The sequence below is a fragment of the Pan paniscus genome, chromosome 12 (genome assembly GCF_029289425.2).
Source record: "Pan paniscus chromosome 12, NHGRI_mPanPan1-v2.0_pri, whole genome shotgun sequence".
NCBI classification, from domain to species: Eukaryota; Metazoa; Chordata; class Mammalia; order Primates; family Hominidae; genus Pan; species Pan paniscus.
This window is the reverse complement of record NC_073261.2, coordinates 34,597,397-34,618,151: the sequence shown is the minus strand read 5'-3', so window position 1 is coordinate 34,618,151 and position 20,755 is coordinate 34,597,397. Positions and strand designations below refer to the sequence as shown.

At 40.3% G+C, this 20,755-nt stretch overlaps 1 protein-coding gene across 1 annotated transcript; it reads right to left on the bottom strand.

Moving 5' to 3' along the window:
* Positions 1 to 1,936: 1,936 nt before the first annotated feature.
* Positions 1,937 to 19,687, bottom strand: LOC130541181 (histone-lysine N-methyltransferase 2C-like). Its single transcript, XM_057301219.1, has 7 exons — positions 19,667 to 19,687; positions 17,559 to 17,633; positions 17,246 to 17,362; positions 11,637 to 11,738; positions 11,340 to 11,444; positions 3,053 to 3,234; positions 1,937 to 2,797 (listed from the first exon to the last, which is right to left on the bottom strand). The coding sequence occupies exons 1-7, from the start codon at positions 19,685 to 19,687 to the stop codon at positions 2,680 to 2,682; spliced, it is 720 nt and encodes a 239-aa protein (XP_057157202.1). The 3' UTR covers positions 1,937 to 2,679.
* Between the last annotated feature and the right edge of the window lie 1,068 nt (positions 19,688 to 20,755).

Genomic DNA, 20,755 nt, shown 5'->3' with positions numbered 1-20,755 from the left:
GAAGAGAGAATACTCCAGAAGCTCATCTGGAAAAATCAGAGTATCAACATAATTACTAATAGGGAGAAGTAATAAATAAGTACAAATCCTGCAGATTTAATTTTAAATGTACAAAACTGTTGTTCCTTAGAACAATTTCTGTACTATCCAAATGTTTTTGTATCAGGTGCTATTAAATACAAGTATTCAAAAGAATGACTGTTTAATAAGAATATCATATTAATCACCATACTAGGCTTATTAATTATTTTTAAAAATTAAGAGATTGAATTAATTCTAAAAGAAATCTGCTTGCTAACTAGGCCGTATTTTCTGCTAACTGATAATTAAGCACAGTAATATATCAATGAAACCAAAGCAAGTATGGCATTAATGGTTATTCTAAGAGCTGTTATTTTTGTTGCCAACTTGCTGAAATTTATAGGAATACTGCCCCAGTAAAGCTGGAAGACATTTTATATATCATTGTGGAAATGATTACCAACATTACGGAATTTGGATAGAACACCCATATGATTGAAGCAGATTTTACAAGTGGTAAGCCAATTATGTAAAAATTAAGCAAAGTAAATTAATTAAATTAAGTAAGGCATTTCAAATTTTAACTAGCTCTTTTACTTTTGTGACAATTTGTGCTACAAGTGAAGATCCACAGCAGTCTGAGGAAGGCACTGAAATGAAAAAAAAAATCCAGGTAATTCTTTTCAGAAAAGGTAAAGTGTATTTACATACTTATATATGATTAAAATTTCTGTTTCTATACTCATTTTATTAAAATAAATGTTTGAACACTAAAGTTAAAAGCACTTTTTAAAGCAACAACAAAACAAGAAGTGATGAAGGAAATACTCAAGTCATGGAGGAAAACCTGGCTAAGAAAGAATCAACACATTGGATTTTAACATATTGTCAATAACTACAAGATCATGTTCCTTGGAAGCAAAATTATAGTTTACATCTAAAGTATATGCTTTTTATTGTTTCATGTAAATTGTTTTATAACAAGTTGTGATAAGTCATGTATAACCAATAATAATATTTTTCATAAAATACTTGTCAAAGTAAGTTTCACAAAGACAAAATAGAGTAGAGCTAAGCTAATTCATTGGTTATGGACAGTAAGGTGCAAGTGAGTGGTACAAGAGTGCAGACTCACAGTTTAAATTATTCTCTTACCATCAGAGCAGGCATATAGGGTCTGCACATGTTACAATCAAAACCAATGTCTGCTACATTTTCCACTTCTTCCTCAGTATTTAAGTTCTGACGAACTGCATGCATCCATCTAAAAAGACCATATTTGTACATTTTTAAAAAAAATGGAATATACTGAGAACTGCTACCTTTTAAAACCTGTAACACTGAGTCATCAAACTTAAAAGCCCTAAGCCTCACATGCTCCTCCTACCTTGCCCTTTTCTCCTAACTATCCCTATTAACAGAAAAACTTTCACAGAGCTAAGGAGGAAATAAAAAGGAATGAGAACAACTATTAGAGAGGAAGCAAAGCACATTACATAAGGAAGCTAATTATTTTATCATCATATATTAAATATTTCAAAGACAGCAAGGAAGCTAGTTAGGGCAAACACAAAGGTATTCAGAAAACTGCAAATGGCAGTGCTAGCATATATGGGCTCCAGGCAATACATCTAACTTGAAGTGGACATATATCATGGAAAGCGATGTTGAATGGTAATTGGCAAATAAAGTAAAAAGTTGTCTTGCAATGGAACAGATAATTAGTAGCCAGAGTCCCAAGAATACTGTACTACTGATAAAATAATACTATCAATATATGTTCACTGCTTAACTTCTAAAGAGTACAACAATATACCAATGAAAGCAAGGAAACATTCTTGATTTTGAAATTCCACATAATTACGTAGGGAGGGCAGAAGGTGCTATCTAATACCTAGATATCTAGTATCTAGAGCTTTAAGAGAAAGTGGTTTAAGGAGAACAGAAAGTGTTAGATATTTTTTATAATCTATTAAAAGATTCAGAAACCCTTCATAAGAAACAGCATAGATGAAGGCAATAATTCTCCATCTAATTTCAAGGGATTCCTAAACCCTCAAAAAGGCCTAAATTAAAAATCTTCAGTCTTGGGTGGACACAGTGGCTCACGCCTATAATCATAAAACTTTGGGAGGCTGAGGCGGGCGGATCACAAGGTCAAAAGATGGAGACCATCCTGGCCAACATGGTGAAACCCTGTCTCTACTAAAAATACAAAAATTAGCTGGGCGTGGTGGCATGCACCTGTAGTCCCTGCTACTCCGGAGGCTGAGGCAGGAGAATCGTTTGAACCCAGGAGGCGGAGGTGGAGTTTGCAGTGAGCCGAGATAGCGCCGCTGCACTCCAGCCTGGCGACAGAACAAGACTCTGTCTCTAAATTTAAAAACAAAACAAAACAAAACAAAACAAAACTTTAGTCTGGAGTTGAGAATTCAAAACAGGAAATCAATTCTGTAAGTTTCTAGGTGACTAAAAATCTACAAGGCAAAAAGCTCTGTACCTAAAACTTGTGATTAAGGGAAAGCTATTTTCCTTTTTTTTTTTTTTTTTTTTTTTTTTTGCTACATTTCAAAGAGAAAAGCTTTAAAAAGATGAAAAAATAGCACAATACCTATCACATTGTCTTCATTGCAGAATAAGATCTTCTTCTCTATAGTTTCAATAGCAGACTGGACAGAAAGATAAACTTGCACAAGGAGCGCACTGTGTGTAATTGTTCTGCCATTCACATCTTAGACCTGCAGATGTTGCTCCACAGTGTCTGCACCAAACACACCTGAAATCCAAATCCCCCCGAAAAGTCTCAATTTTATTTTCTTAGTTATTCAGTTACTGTAATTCAGGAAGCTACATACGAACATAATGGGGCAAATGATTTAATGTGTATGTGAAAATTTTTCTGATTAGTGGTATCTATCATAGAATATGTGTATTATTCAATTAAATAGGTATGGCTAATTTTTAAAAACTAAAGTGGTATGAGAAAGCTCTGAACTTGAAAGACTAACAAGGCAAACAAACCCTAGAGAACCATTTGCACTTCCAGCCTCCTTTGGGAACTGTCTGCAATGGAGGGTCTAGGCAGTAGGTGTGATAACTTATGTCACAATCATCACACAGCAGGAGTCTTCCTGGGTCAGTTGCCTTCCCACAGGCCTCACACACAGTGCACTCAAGACACCTCCAACCTTTGCTAAGAACCACTTTAGTGATCTGTAAAAGAAACAACCAATCCATGTGATTTATGCATTAACCTAACATAATCAAATATACTATATAAATTAATATGGTGCTTATGTACCTAGAAGCAGAAAGGGGCAATAACTAACATTTATTGAGCACCTACGGAGGCCCAATACTGGGTTGGGCATGTTCATACACGCTTTTAGGAGCCTACTGAGCAGAATAATAGAAAATGGCACATATTTTAATGCCTTTTTAAAGTCCACATAATTACCTTATGCTGTACATTTAATGTCCACTGTATTTATAGATATAGTGACCAGATTTTAAAGAAATCAAGTAAGCTTCACTATTATTGATACATAATTTGAAAATACATCAACAAAATCTCCATCTACATTTCCATGCTTAGAATCATAGAAAAAATACCAAAAAAATTAATGTAAAGCATGAGTTCTTAGGGACATTTTATGATCTTAGAAGATTTCTATTTAGACTATGAAGCTAGGAATTCTGAAGTTCACATTCACTCCTCTGTTTATTCTCCCCTCTCTCAAGGGTATAAGTTAGCAGAATATTTGGGAATCTCCAAATCCCTAACAAACTCCTGAAGGAAGCCACACCATGTAATATTAAGATTGCGGAACTTCTTAAAGATCTCAAAAGACTAGGATCCTCAGACAGAACCAATCAAGTGCCCACATTATAATGAAACAGCAAGTAATGAGGGTACAGAATAAAAATTCAGATCATGAGGTACATGAAAGCCTAAAAGCTACCAGAGAAGAAAATAAAAGAGTTAAATTCAAAGGAACACCCATCAGAATGGCACAAAACTTCCCAACTCCAGATGCTAGAAGAGTATAATTTTCCAATTCTACAGGAAAATACTTTTCAAAGTACAATTCTCAACGTAGCTACACAAGCAACTATGTGTGAAGACAGAATACGTTGTAGACACAGGAAGACTCAAAATTCAGCTCCTTCATTCTCCTTCTAATAAAGTTACTTAGAGATATGCGGAACAGAATGAGGATGTATTACAAAGAAAAGGAAGACTTGGGATCTATAAATCAACAGATCCGACAAAGGACATCAGGCCAGGGAAGTTTAAGGATGAGAACAACACACCCAGAAGCCACTGGCACATATCAGAGCAGGAGAAGGGAATGTCTAGAAAGAGGGTAGGACTTCTCCCAGAAAAAACCAGTACTTTAAAAAATAATCTTATATGATAGTTCTATAGTAGGCAAAAACAAAGAACGAATGGAGAGTCACTATTACTTTCTTGTTATTAAAAACTCCATGAAAGACAAAAGAAACTCATAGTATACTGTTTAGATCTGCAGTGAATATTTACTCAGTCATAACCAACACCTTATTAATTGAACTAAACATAGTAATACAACTATATTGGGAGAAGGAAGGAGGTGTATTTTAAGACCTAAATCAGAATTTATTTATTCATAGCAGAAAGTCAACAAAATCTAGCATTGATAAAGCAGTAAACCAGTTGATTATTTAGAGCTATAGCATTAACCACAAGAAAAAAGACCTGAAAAGATTAAAAGTGATTCCCTCAGATGTGGAGGTAGAGTAAGACAAGAGTTGGTTGTTCATTACAAGGCCTTTTTTTTTTTTTTGAGATGGAGTCTTGCTCTGTTGCCTGGGCTGGAGTGCAGTGGTGTGATCTCAGCTCACTGCAACCTCCGGTTCCCATGTTCAAATAATTCTCCTGGCTCAGCCTCCTGAGTAGCTAGGACTAGAGGAATGAGCCACCACACTTGGCTAATTTTTGTATTTTTAGTAGAGATGGGGTTTTACTGTGTTGGCCAGGCTGGCTTGAACTCCTGCCCTCAAGTGATCCACCCGCCTCGGCCTCCCAAAGTGCTGGGATGACAGGTGTGAGGCACCACACCTGGCCCATTATGAGGCTTTTAATGTCATTTGATTTTTAAACATGTATATTTATTATTTTGATTAGCTTATTGATTTTTAAGAATTTGTCTTAGATTACCAAGTTAGTATATTATTTGCCCAAATGAAGGAAATGGCCTGGGGTAAGATCAGGGTGGCTTAGAGCAGTAGCCAGCAAACATTTCCAATAAAGGGCCAGAGAGTAAACAGAAAGTTTTGAGGGCCATATGATCTGTTGCAACTTTATAAAAACTCTGCCAGTGTAATGCAAAAACCGCTACAAATATATGTAAACAAAAGAACTTGGCCATATTTCAATAAAAGTTTATTTGCAAACACAGGAAATGGGCCAGATTTAGTCTATGGGCCAGTCTGCCTGACCCTGGCTTAAACAATGACCTGAAGACAAAGTGGCAGACAGATCTAAGGTGTTTAGTGGCAGAATTTTAAAAATATTTCTCTTCATTCCCACTAAGTTTTCTTCACAGATACCTGTGGTCCCTTTTACAACCAAACTCTCAAGTTTCTCCGCTTATATTCACTCTTCAAAACACTACAGTCTGGTCTCTACACCCACATCCACTCATAACTGCTTAAGCCAGGCTTGTCAAGACCTTCTTATTCTCAAATCTAATGGAAACATTAGTGTTTGTGTTTCTTGACTTCTAGTACTTCAACACTTCAACAATTTCTCTGTCTTTGAAATTTCCTTTTAACTTAGGTACTGGGGTTGTACTATCATTTTTTTCTTCCGTTGAACCAGTTTAGCCTTAGTTTTAAAAGTTTTTTCAAATAAGATGTCATCCAGGATTCCATCCATGGTACCTGTCCAAAGTTGTTACAGATATGTTTTATAATCTAATACGGATACATGCTTCAACGATAATGGAGTATATGGGACCAGCCTGTTCTCCCATAAGATAGTAGAAAATTGGACAAAGTGTATGAAACAACTGTTTTCAGATATTGGACAACACATAGTAAAGGAGACAGTGGTCTCTGAGAGGAAGGAAACACTCAGGGAGTCCTATGATATTCTGCCTAGAAACATTTTCCAGAACACTGCCCAGGGAGGGAGAACCTCAGCAGAGTACAATCAATGGCCTCGCTGAGGTGAGGGAAGGCGAGGCAGTGGAATTTGCAGGACACAGTACTCAAAATGAAGAAGCAATAAGGACTAAGAGCTCCAGAAATCTACAAAGGATCCCCTGAAGTCTTTGGTGGAACACCAAGCCGTACTTCTAGAAGCCCAAAGACCCACAACCAGGGGAAAGTACATCTACTGGGAATTTGTAAGCTGCACAATTACCAGAGCTTGCAAAAGGCTCAAAGACAAGTGAAGCACAACCAGTCAGAGTACAAAGACACTGGTGAACAGGGGGTAGAATTCAGTAGTGATCCCAGAAAGGCCAAGTCTTAAGTATAGGGTTAAACTAATGCTAGGACTGCAGCTACCAAAATGTGGACTAGGGAACCCCAGTGGGTCTGTAAAGTTAAAACAAGTTTAAATAATACTAAGATTTAATTTGCCTTTTTTCACTTTAATTTATTCACAATTATACAGTGGTGTTTATAGAAGCTACATGTTGTATCATAATATTACATTGACATTGTACAGGTTGTGCTTCTGTAGTCTTGTGTTACAAAATGTTCCTAGTTTTAATTTCTTTTTTTTTTTTTTTCTTTTTTATTGATCATTCTTGGGTGTTTCTCGCAGAGGGGGATTTGGCAGGGTCACAGGACAATAGTGGAGGGAAGGTCAGCAGATAAACAAGTGAACAAAGTTCTCTGGTTTTCCTAGGCAGAGGACCCTGCGGCCTTCCGCAGTGTTTGTGTCCCTGGGTACTTGAGATTAAGGAGTGGTGATGACTCTTAATGAACATGCTGCCTTCAAGCATCTGTTTAACAAAGCACATCTTGCACCGCCCTTAATCCATTCAACCCTGAGTGGATACAGCACATGTTTCAGAGAGCACAGGGTTGGGGGTAAGGTCACAGATCAACAGGATCCCAAGGCAGAAGAATTTTTCTTAGTACAGAACAAAATGAAAAGTCTCCCATGTCTACCTCTTTCTACACAGACACAGCAACCATCCGATTTCTCAATCTTTTCCCCACCTTTCCCCCCTTTCTATTCCACAAAACCGCCATTGTCTTCATGGCCCGTTCTCAATGAGCTGTTGAGTACACCTCCCAGATGGGGTGGTGGCCGGGCAGAGGAGCTCCTCACTTCCCAGTAGGGGCGGCCGGGCAGAGGCGCCCCTCACCTCCCGGACGGGGCGGCTGGCCGGGGGGGGGCTGACCCCCCCCACCTCCCTCCCGGACGGGGCGGCTGGCCGGGTGGGGGGCTGACCCCCCACCTCCCTCCCGGACAGGGCGGCTGGCCGGGCAGAGGGGCTCCTCACTTCCCAGTAGGGGCGGCCGGGCAGAGGTGCCCCTCACTTCCCTGACGGGGCGGCTGGCCCGGCGGGGGGCTGACCCCCCCACCTCCCTCCCGGAGGGGGCGGCTGGCCGGGCAGAGGGGCTCCTCACTTCCCGGTAGGGGCGGCCGGGCAGAGGCGCCCCTCACCTCCCGGACAGGGCGGCTGGCCGGGCGGGGGGCTGATCCCCCCACCTCCCTCCCGGACGGGGCGGCTGGCCGGGCGGGGGGCTGACCCCCCACCTCCCTCCCGGATGGGGCGGCTGGCCGGGCGGGGGGCTGACCCCCCCACCTCCCTCCCGGACGGGGCAGCTGGCTGGGCGGGGGGCTGACCCCCCCACCTCCCTCCCGGACGGGGCAGCTGGCCGGGCGGGGGGCTGACCCCCCACCTCCCTCCCGGACGGGGTGGCTGGCCGGGCGGGGGGCTGACCCCCCCACCTCCCTCCCAGACGGGGCGGCTGGCCGGGCAGAGGGGCTCCTCACTTCCCAGAAGGGGCGGCCGGGCAGAGGTGCCCCTCACCTCCCGGATGGGGTGGCTGGCCAGGCGGGGGGCTGACCCCCCCACCTCCCTCCCGGACGGGGCGGCTGGCCGGGCCGGGGGCTGACCCCCCCACCTCCCTCCCAGACAGAGCGGCTGGCCGGGCAGAGGGGCTCCTCACTTCCCAGTAGGGGCGGCCGGGCAGAGGCGCCCCCCCCACCTCCTGGACAGGGCGGCTGGCCGGGCAGGGGGCTGATCCCCCCACCTCCCTCCCGGACGAGGCGGCTGGCCAGGCGGGGGGCTGATCCCCCCACCTCCCTCCCGGACGGGGCGGCTGGCCGGGCGGGGGGCTGACCCCCCCCACCTCCCTCCCGGATGGGGCGGCTGGCCGGGAGGGGGGCTGACCCCCCCACCTCCCTCCCGGAGGGGGCGGCTGGCCGGGCAGAGGGGCTCCTCACTTCCCAGTAGGGGCGGCCGGGCAGAGGCACCCCTCGCCTCCCGGACGGGGCGGCTGGCCAGGCGGGGGGCTGACCCCCCCACCTCCCTCCCGGATGAGGCGGCTGGCCGGGCAGAGGGGCTCCTCACTTCCCGGTAGGGGCGGCCGGGCAGAGGTGCCCCTCACCTCCCGGACGGGGCGGCTGGCCGGGCGGGGGGCTGACCCCCCCACCTCCCTCCCAGACGAGGAGGGAGGACGCTCCTCACTTCTCAGACGGGGTGGCTGCCGGGCGGAGGTGCTCCTCACTTCTCAGACGGGGCGGTTGCCAGGCAGAGGGTCTCCTCACTTCTCAGACAGGGCGGCCAGGCGGAGACACTCCTCACATCCCAGACGGGGCGGCAGGGCAGAGGTGCTCCCCACATCTCAGACGATGGGCGACCGGGCAGAGACGCTCCTCACTTCCCAGATGTGATGGCGGCCGGGAAGAGGCACTCCTCACTTCCTAGATGGGATGGCGGCCGGGCAGAGACGCTCCTCACTTTCCAGACTGGGCAGCCAGGCAGAGGGGCTCCTCACATCCCAGACGATGGGCAGTCAGGCGGAGACGCTCCTCACTTCCCAGACGGGGTGGCTGCCAGGCAGAGGCTGCAATCTCGGCACTTAGGGAGGCCAAGGCAGGCGGCTGGGAGGTGGTTGTAGCGAGCCGAGATCACGCCACTGCACTCCAGCCTGGGCGCCATTGAGCACTGAGTTAACGAGACTCCGTCTGCAATCCCGGCACCTCGGGAGGCCGAGGCTGGCGGATCACTCGCGGTTAGGAGCTGGAGACCAGCCCAGCCGACACATCGAAACCCCGTCTCCACCAAAAAAATACGAAAACCAGTCAGGCGTGGCGGCGCACGCCTGCAATCGCAGGCACTCGGCAGGCTGAAGCAGGAGAATCGGGCAGGGAGGTTGCAGTGAGCTGAGATGGCAGCAGTACCGTCCAGCTTCGGCTCGGCATCAGAGGGAGACCGTGGAAAGAGGGGAGAGGGGAGAGGGGAGAGGGGAGAGGGGGGAGGGGGGTGGGGGGGAGGGGGGAGGGGGGAGGGGGGAGGGGGGAGGGGAGAGGGGAGAGGGAGCTCTATCTACCACACAGTCCTTCTCTGAATATCCAAGTATTCAGTTTTAATTTCTAAAATGCTGAATAGTCCATAGTTAAAATCCTCATGAACAAAAACTATGGCATCCCCAGTAATTTTAAAGAGTGTTAAGGTTCTAAAACCATAAAGTTTGAAAATATCCACCTTAGAGTGAAGGCTTTCTAGACTTGCCCCAGCAAGCTTAAAGAGAAGCTTCAGAGGTATCAAACTTATCCACAAACAATTGCCTCCTGCAATAAAAATGCAAGCTGAGCCAATTCACATATCCCTAGTATATTTCTAGATACTGCTGTATTTCTCAATGAGACTGCAGTATTCTATACTGTCCAAAACAGTGTCATGTAAAAGGAACCACACATAATTTTTAAAAACAGGAATAACTAGGTGTCTGATAGTGCACTAATTGTCCAGTCTTAACTTATGTAAGTCATATTCATCTGTAAAATGGGAATTCGGTAATTGTTGGATGGGTTAAAAGAAATACATTACTATCTTGAAAGGGATCTTATTCAATTTCCTTAGGTCCAAAACATTAAGCATTCTAAAAAACAAAATCTAATGATAGCAGCTACTTTTATACAGAATATAAAGTACAAAGAAGAAAAGAAACATGTTTTATGCATATATAACTCCATTTTTAATTGGCTTTATATACTCTGTGTTTTTCAGTCACATACCATGAGCAACTAATTTTTAAAAACTACATAAATTAACCGTACTAGTCTTCTATTTTGGATAGTATTAATTACAATCTTTCATTTTGATTCCTAAATTCACAAAAACCTGTATTACCCTATAAAATAAATACTAGTGTAGTTATCAACAAAGAATTCTGAAGGAGATAATGTTGATTTGCTTACTATACTGACATTTTACTGAAAATGATATAACACAGTGATGTCTGAAGGGCAGGGGAGAATGGTATAAAAATCACTCATGGTTCACAACCTATTATTGAAACTGAGGTTAGTATTTATATTACATGGTATGGCAATACTAGAAAAGATTTCCTTGTGGAGTATACAGTTTAAGACCTCTGCTGTACAGCTATACCTCCATGCTTGCTTCCAGTGGCCATGACACTTTATTCAAATATGTAAGTTTTATTAAGACTGAGTTCTTAAAAAGAAAAAACCAAGAACCTTAGATACAACTAGTGAAGTATTGAGACCTGTCCATATTTAAAACCAAGCACACGATACCACTTAAGAGGTTCCCCAGAAAGCCTCTATCCTGAAATGCTTGAAAGTGAGCAGTGCTGACTCTCGATTATTACCAACTGCATTAAATATGACACTTGTTTTCTTTCTTTTGGCTATAAGGAGAAAATGTCATTTTGTATATGAGTGAGCACAGAGGAGAGAGAATGTGGGAAAGAACAGAATGGGCTAATAATTTTTTACTAAATACTCCAGTTCTCAGCTTTATAAATCAACAGACAAAATGAATCAGCTAAACCTAAAATCTTTGTGAATAGTATAAATTGTCTTTTAAATTAAATGCATATATTTTTATGTTTTACTTTTTCAAGACAAAAGCAGGATATTAGTACAATATAAGATTTATAGAGGAGCAAATTTCTTGAGATAGGAAACCCTTAAAAGCAGTATTTAAAGTACTTAAATACTGTCACATATGTTTAATAATCATAATACTTAATTGTGAGAACTGGGAGCTCATGTTACTACTAAAACCAAATAAAAATTCAATACATATTTGTTAACTCAGTTTAAGGATGTTTACCTTAATACTGACACAGTATGGATGGTAACACTGACCACACTGAGAACAGGCAAGTAATCTTCCTTCTGCTCCTTGGCCAAAACTGCTACAAACTACACATATATCCTGAAGTTAAGAAAACAGAACATATTTTAAATGGAGACTAAGCTAAAAACCTATAAATTTTACTTTAAAAATACCTTCTTAACTAATATAGCTCTATAGCTAAATATTGGATCACTTCTGTGTATATGAGATAAAGCAGAAATGTGCAAGGAGGAATTCAATGAGGAAGACAGTAAATTGTCAAGTTCAAACCTGATTCAAAGTGAACTTGTCACTGCTAGAAAACAACACAACCATATCGAGCACAGAGTTTTCTTCATCATCCTTATTTGATGAAATATCTGCAGTAGACACCTATAAAAAGCAAAATACACAAAATACGAAGTTATATTTTTCACTTGTTTTACACTTAACTGGAAAGCTTCAGAAAATTCATAATCAAAACATATATTTTTGCTAAGGTCTAGAATAACAATTCCAAATATTAATGCTAAGATACTACAGCAAAATGGAGTCATGACATTTTATTATTCAACTCATTCTCTCTTTAGAGGTAGAATTCCTTTAGACCAAGAAGTAATGAGAAAATATAATAAACCTGTCTTAGGTCTATAGACTTGATTATGCAGAATTCTAATCAAGAAACTATAAATGATAATATTATAGGTATGTACACACACAAATCTATCACTATTTTAATGACACACACTTGGGATCTGCAATGTAGTTAGTCTGAACTGAGATGTTCTGCAAACATAAAATACAGCACATAATTACATATTACATGTTGAAATGGTAATATTTTAGATATATCGGTCAAAATGGAAGGCATTAAAATTAATTTCACCTGTTCACTATAACCTTTATTTTGTTTCGAGAGGAGTTTCACTCTTGTTGACCAGGCTGGAGTGTAATGGCGCGATCTCGGCTCGTTGCAACCTCTGCCTCCTGGTTCAAGCTGTTCTCCCTGACTCAGCCTCCCAAGTAGCTGGGATTACAGTTGTCCACCACCATGCCCAGCTAATTTCTGTATTTTTAGTAGAGACGGGGTTTCACCATATTGGTCAGGCTGGTCTCTTAACTCCTGACCTCAAATGATCCACTGCACCCAGCTCACTGTAACTTTTTAATGTGGCTACTAGGAAGTTTTAAATTGCATATGTGGTTCTCATTATATTTCTATTAGCACCGCTTTAGAATATTATTTTGAATAACATCCAAATTTCAGTATCAGCCAAATGATTATCAACCAATATTGTTCAGTCTGGACTTAGTTCTATTTGACTAAATCAACTAAGTAGCCACTGGTTTGTTAATAATTTCTAGAGTGATTATGAAACAAAATAAAGCTCTGAACTAGAAGTTGTAGAAGAAGACAAGGAGGGCACTGCCAAAATCATAAAATACAATCCTCTTTCTTTAAAAAGCTTACAACCGAAGCCTGGAAAGACAGAGTTGAAACACAACTGAATTACTTTTCTTGAGGAACAACTGAAAGATTAACCAGTTGGGTGTGGTGGCTCATGCCTATAATCTTAGCACTTTGGGAGGCTAAAGTGTGTGGATCGCTTGAGCTCAGGAGTTCGAGACCAGCCTGGGCAACATGGTGAAATCCTGTCTCTACCAAAAATACAAAAAACAGCCGAGCATGGTGGCACACGCCTGTAGTCTCAGCTACTCAGGAGGCTGAGGCAGGAGAATCACTTGAACCCAGGAGGCAGAGGTTTCAGCGAGCCAAGATTACGCCACTGCACTCCAGCCTGGGTGACAGAGGGAGACCCTGTCTCAGAAAAAAAAAAAAAAAAAGAGGAAAGAAGGAAGGTTGGTTGGTTAACTAAATAGAAGGACTACATCTCAGTATTTTTCAATACAAATACATTTAAAAGCAGTTTTTTGTTTGTTTTGTTTGTTTGTTTGTTTGTTTTTGAGATGGAGTCTTGCTATGTCACCCAGGCTGGAGTGCAGTGGCACAATCTCAGCTCACTGCAAGCTCTGTCTCCCAGGTTCACGGCATTCTCCTGCCTCAGCCTCCCGAGTAGCTGGGACTACAAGCGCCTGCCACCATGCCCAGCTAATTTTTTGTATTTTTAGTAGAGATGGGGTTTCACCATGTTAGCCAGGATGGTCTCGATCTCCAGACCTCATGATCCACCCACCTCGGCCTCCTGTAGTGCTGGGATTACAGGCATGAGCCACCGTGCCCAGCCTAAAAGCAGTTTTAATGGATAGTACTAATGCTTTATAAGAGCAATTTATAGTCTTATGAACCCTAATGACTACAAGTGTTAATAATGCCAATATTCATCATTAGGGAGTAAGTGAAGCCATGACAAATCCAAACATTAGAAAATTACGCAACATTTTAAAAGTAGGGAGGTAGAAACTTGTATAGACTGCCATGAAAGAAATTATCAAAAGACGTTGTTGAGTGAAAAAATAAATTGCAGAACAGTATTTGAGGTATAGCACTATAATATAAAAACATGCAAAGTCATTATATGTAGTCTATGGGCACATATAATAGGTTGAATCATAAGAAATTGCTGCTTTTCATCAGTTCAGAAATAATATTGGCAATTTCATATGGATCAACCTAATATATAAATATACCAAACTGGTAACAGGGAAATAAGGAGGACTGAGGAGTTAGTAATGGTAAATTCTGATCTACCTATAATGCTTTAATTTTTTTAATAGAGAAAATGTATTGATGTGTTATATGCATAGCATTAACAAAATTAGCTTTCTAAGATTTTAGAGAATCATCCAAGATGATTCACAAAAGTAGAATCATCATCACTAGTAAGAAATTAAGTGACTACTAAAAGTAATCATTAATTCAGTCATAGGACTAATGATGCATTGACAAGGCTATTGAGATATATAATTATGGAAATGGCTAAAATAGAGATAAAGTATCTATTTCTACCTCCCAACCACTAACAGAAAATTCAACACATTATACACACTGAGCAGCTCAAAGAAATTGTAAAGATCCATTATTATTTTTAAAAGTAAATTTAACCAGTGGATGCTTTCACTGAAAATGACAAACAATATATTCCCAGTATAAACCAGAAACAAAGTCTGCAGTAGAAAACTACAATGTCCCTAGATTCAAGTGGGGGTGGGGAGTCATATTTAAATAGTAAGTGCAGAAAAACCAAAATATTTTAAAATAATTGTCCATGCAAGAAAGAAAACAGTATCATCTAGCTTGAAGACCCACTGTTTTTATTTTATAATTTATTTCATGACCTTTAGACTGCTAGAAAAATAAAACCTAACTTGAGGGCAAAGGTAATCTTTGAGAAAATATGTGCTATTGTTGCCTGCATAGATAATAGTGTGATTTATCCAGAAGGTGATAGAAATTTCATTTTCCTAGACCACAGATATAAGCCAAGGAGAATAGAAAGCTCTGACCTAAACTTCACAAGTGTCCCTTCCAAGTAGGGACACGTAAGAGTAAACAAAAAAAGAAGATCAAATTAAACTCAAAGTGAGAAGATAGGAAAAAATAAAGATGAGAATATAAATCAATAAAACAGAAAGGGGAAAGAAAATAGAGAAAAGTCCATGAAAACAAAGGCTGACTCAAGAAGATCAATAAGATTGATAAATCTCTAGCCAGACTGATCAGGAAAAAAATAAGACAAGATACAAATTATTAGTATCAAGAATGAGGAAGGTGAAATCACTACAGATTCTACAGGTATTAAAATAATAAGAAACATTATGATCAACTCCATTCCTTTAATTTGTCAAGATAGACAAAATGAACAAATTTCTTGAAAGGTGCAAATTTATGCAAGGAGAGACAGATAACCTAAATAGGTACCTATTAAAGAAATAAAATTTGTTGTTAAAAACTGTCCCACAGGCTGGGCACCAGTGGCTCATCCCATAATCCCAGCACTTTGGGAGATGGATCACCTGAGGTCAGGAGTTCGAGACCAGCCTGGCCAACATGGCGAAACCCCATCTCTACCCAAAACACAAAAATTAGCTAGGCATGTTGGTGCATGCCAGTAATCCCAGCTACTCAGAAGGCTGAGGCAGGAGAATTGCTTGAACCTGGGAGGTGGAGGCTGTAGTGAGCAGAGATCATGCCACTGCACTCCAGCCTGGGCATGGTGGCTCACGCCTGTAATCCCAACACTTTGGGAGGCCAAGGCAGGTGGATCACATGAGGTCAGGAGTTCGAGACCAGCCTGGCCAACATGGTGAAAAACTGTCTCTACTAAAAATACAAAAAAAAAAAAAATTAGCCAGGCATGGTGGCAGGCACATGTAATCCCAGCTACCCAGGGGGCTGAGGCAGAGGAATCACTTGAACCTGGGAGGCAGTGGTTGCATGAGCTGAGATTGTGCCATTGCACTCCAGCCTAGGCAACAAGAGCGAAACTCCATCTCAAAAGAAAGAAAGAAAAAAAAAAGAAAACACAACAAAAACCCCCCACAAAGAAAATTTCAGGCCAAGATGGTTTCACTAATAAATTCATGTATAATATAAGAAGATACATTTCCACTACTACACAACTTTTCCAGAAAACTGAAGATGAGAATATACTTTCTGATTCATTCTTTGAAGCTGGAGTTATGCTGATACCAAAACCAGATGAAGACATTACAAGAGTGTAAGACTACAGGCTGGGGCATGGTGACTCACGCCTGTAATCCCAGCATTTTGGGAAGCCAAGGTGGGAAAATTGCTTGAGCTCAGAAGTTCGAGACCAGCCTGGACAACATAGTGAGATGCTGTCTCTATTAAAAATTTTAAAAAAGTAGTTGGGTGTGTTGGCACACAGCTATGGTCCCAGCTACTTGGGAGACAGAGGTGGGAGGTCAAAGCTGGAGTTAGCTATGATCGCACCACTGCACTCCAGCCAGGAATTAGAACAAGAACCTGTCTCAGAAAAAAAAAAAAAAAAAAAAAAGAAGAAAAAAAAGTGCACAGGTCTACAACCGTGGTGCATCCACAGTTTTATTAATACTCAGCAAGAAAAGGAAGTACACTGTTAACAAGTACAACAGCATAGATTAATCTCTAAATAATTGTGCTGAAATAAATCAGTCCCAAAAGCACACAGTTCTGTATTATTCCACTTATATACAACTCTAGAAAATGCAAACTAATCTTGGGGACAAGGATGGATGGCAGGGGGAATGCAGAAAATTACAGAGGGACATGAGGAAACGTTGGGAGATGAATATATTCACTATCATGATTGTGGTATCGTTTTCAAGGGTGTATATGTATATATCAAAGCTTATGGAATTGTACATGTCAAATATAGCTTATATCAACTATACCTCAATAAGCCTGGTTTTAAAATTTTTCTTTTTGAAAAAAGGACGAGAATCTAAGCTTCCTTATTCCTGGTTTAGTAGTAAACTCGAACAATTTCACCTGTCTCCTATACTTAAAATGACATTTCAGAATTTTAAAAACAGGATTTTAATAAAATAGCGAAGTTATTACATAAAATATTTGCTAGTAGTTAACAAATATATTTGTAATACACATAGAAATAAAGCCTCATAACATGATAGTAAGCAAATATCAATCTTAAAATTTTTTAAATAAAAGAGCAACTATATTACATACTGACTTTTTAGAGAGGGTTGGCATAGAAAGATAAGGAGTCAAAGAGGAAGGTAAGAAAAGAGACAGGATGAGAAAGTAAATATACAAGAAAACGTAACCAGAGGCTCAAAAAAAAAAAAAGCAAAGTAGGACAGTAAAATAAACATTTTGACCTATTTATATGACTTTTAAGTTCAAAATAACTTGCTATGAGATTTTCATCATTAACTGACATTTAGATTAGAGAAAATATACATGAAGCAAGCCTCACCCCAGGCAATACAACAGCTCCGATTCCACTTTTCAGCTTTGACCTGCCTCGGCCACCTCGCCCCGACAGTCCTGCACCTCGAGGTCTCCGCTTTCCTGGAAATCCAGACCCATGGCCCTATGTAACAGATTAGGAAAAGTCAACATTCTGTGACAGCCCAAAATAATTTTTAAATCCAAATGCCACTGAGATAAAACATTTTATTAAATGTTATACAAACACTTTTTTAGATAAGTATTAAGAGACCTGGCTTATTATTTTTATCTTTAAAAGTATATTCCACAACTTAAAATTCTAATAAAATGCTTACAACCTTAGAATCATACTTTCGGGCTGTCACTGTGAACGCTATCAGCAAGCCTTTGCAGGATTTTTCTCTTTGCCACTCCTACATTCTCGGTGACGACAACAACTATAGCCTTATCCAGATATTTCGAAGTGCAACAAATTGTATTCGATATAGAGTAAGGATAAGGAAGAACTCTCTCATTAACTGGTCTCGCGGTGATTACAGTAATAGCTAACATCTATTGAGTACTTACTATGTACTAATCTAAGTATTTTTTACTCTCAACAATCCCATATAGTAGGTTTTATTATCCTCATTTGAGATGAGTGTGCTGAGGAATAAAATGGTTAAGTAACTTGTCCAAGGTCGCTTAGCTAGCAAGCCTGGCTCCAGCGTCCCTGGGTTGGAAGCATATTCTGTACTGCTACATCAGCATGAAAGTTCATTTTTGCTAGTGTGTAACAGTATTCTTCTTGTCATTAAAATTAAGTCAGTTTCCTTCACTATTCAACAATTCTCTTATGAACTCAACATTTCTACCTCATTCACCATTGTATTTAGAGGAAAATTTTTTATTATTGTTATTACTTTTATTTTTGAGACAAGAACTTGATCCATCACTCAGGTTGGAGTGCAGTGATCACAGCTCACTGCAGCCTAGAACTCTTGGGCTCAAGTGATCCTCCTGCTTCTGCCTCCCAAAGTGCCAGGATTACAGGAGTAAGCCAAAGCGTCCAGCCAGGAAAAATTATTTGAGGATTACAGGAAAGCTGACAAAAGGCTTTGTGAAAGCTTTGCTTTAAATAATCTGAATAATAAATACTTGAAATGGAAATAATTTATCTGACTTCTTACACAAGAAATAAACCTATGGGAAAATGTGTTAAATTCCCTGATAATTTCAGACATTAAGTACCAGAGTATGGTGTTCCCTGCCCCCTCACCCTTGTTCGTACTAATTAATTACTCCTTGAAAAAACCTGGCACCTACCTAAGTAGATGAATTATGTATATTTAAAATTATCCAGATGCTCAAGAAAATACTTAGGTGTTTCCCTCACCATAAGTTAAATAATATGTCATATCTTCAACTGATGTCCCTTATCATAGTTTGAAATGAACTTATTCCCTATTTAGCAGAATGGTTTCCAAATCAAAAATTTATGATGATACTGTAAGCATAAAATAGAAACACATGAACAAAAGGAATGGGGGGAATGGCTTTTTTCCCTTTGGATGTAATAAATACAGCCAGCTCCCAGTTTCAAACTGCCACTTCTGTCTTCTCTTACCCTGCTCTCCTTGAGATCCCTTTTGAGAAGTGCATCAGCTTCTTTGCACAACAGATAGATGGGGTCAGGTTAGTTTTTTGGGTTTTTTGTTTATTTGTTTGTTTGTTTGTTTTTGAGATGGAGTCTCGCTTCTTTGCCCAGGCTGGAGTGCAATGGTGTGATCTTGGCTCACTGCAACCTCCATCTCCTGGGTTCAAGCAATTCTCCTGCCTCAGCCTCCCTAGCAGCTGGGATTACAGGCACATGCCACCACGCACGGCTAAATCTCTTTGTATTTTTAGTAGAGACGGGGTTTCACCACGTTGGCCAGGTTGGCCTCGAACTCCTGACCTCCAGTGATCTGCCCCCTCAGCCTCCCAAAGTGCTGGGATTACAGGCATGAGCCACTGTGCCCAGCCGAGTTTGTTTTGTTATTAAATTGGTATAAAAGATTTTTGAAAAATTAAGTCAGTGATTAAAAATCAAGACTACAGTAATCTCTCAAGTGATTTTCTCAAACATGAAATGCTGACCCAGAAAAAAGGTAAGTAAAAATTTGTGGTCTATATTATCAAACTGTCAAATGAGGTATATTTATACCTCAATATCTTGGATGATATCAGGGGGAGGTAGGGAGGTTAAAAAAAATAGTTCTTCCAGTCATGAAAGAAAATAAAGTATAATCTAGAATTCCTTAAAATCCTTGATTAGTCTGAATTAAACAGCCATATTCCAGAATATTAAATATAGAATATGAAGAAAAACTGTCATCTCCAGTCAATGAAGTATTTTAACTTTTGAGTTAATACTTTTTCAAATTAATTTTTTTCTCTTCAAAATGCATCACACTACTTAACTCACTTCAAGGACTGGCACAGCCATCAACCAATGTCATGGGGGAAAAAGCCTTGTCATTTTAAGGTATTAAACAGACAATGAAATCTGCCACAATTTTGGTATTTCTTCTCCATAAGAACTTAATAAATTAATGGAGTTTTTTCTTTTGCTTTTTTCTAAGCAACAAAGTTTTATGATATCATGAATGAAAAGGTCCTTAATTACCTTTTGGTCTACATGTCAAGGACTTCTCCCTCATAAAACCGGTAGTAATCACAACAAAAGGAATTAACCATAAAAAGAGGTATTAAAAATGTATACTTGATTTTTAAATGCAAGCATATTATTTCTTTACATTAAAATTTTTAGATTTAAAAAGTGTTTCTGGAAGCTCAATCTAGAAAAGAAAGATTTAATTCTTTACACCCAGTAGGGCAAAACAAATCAGACAGAAATGATATATGAATGTAAATGCAATTTTATTTACCACTTTGATGCTCCAAATGGCACTGCCAGGAAGCTGCCTGGGTTTAAAAATTTCCCGACCTCCTGAAATGTCTGGGGACCAGGAAGGTGGGCTCACTGTATTATGGGTACTCCAAGCCTCCTAGGATATGGCAGTTGAGAAAATAGATGTGTAAAACTCAGCAACATAAAAGGTCAAAGCCAGCAACTAAGGAATTTTAGAACAGCAAAAACAAATGCAAACATATGGAAATTTAGGACAAATTGCTTCAAGGAAGGCAAAATAAGCTAATCACTAACAGTGATTTAAACATTTAAGTATAACAAATAACTTAAATGTTTGCTGCTACAGAGACATCACTACAATGAAACATTAAAAATTAAGGTTTATATGACATCAACATTGACTCATGAACTGCAATTACTGCACCAAAAAGTAAATAAAAGTCAATCACACTTTAAGAATTAACACTAGAAGAAAGTATTGGGGGGTTATTTTACTTCTAACAACTATCACTCTACTTAAAAGGAGAAATGGATAACCATAAGGAATTCTATATTCTATAGCTATAAACAACCAAAACCAGTAGGCCAAAGAATGCAATGAGAAACATAAGCAATCGATAAATGCATAAACTTTACACCGTA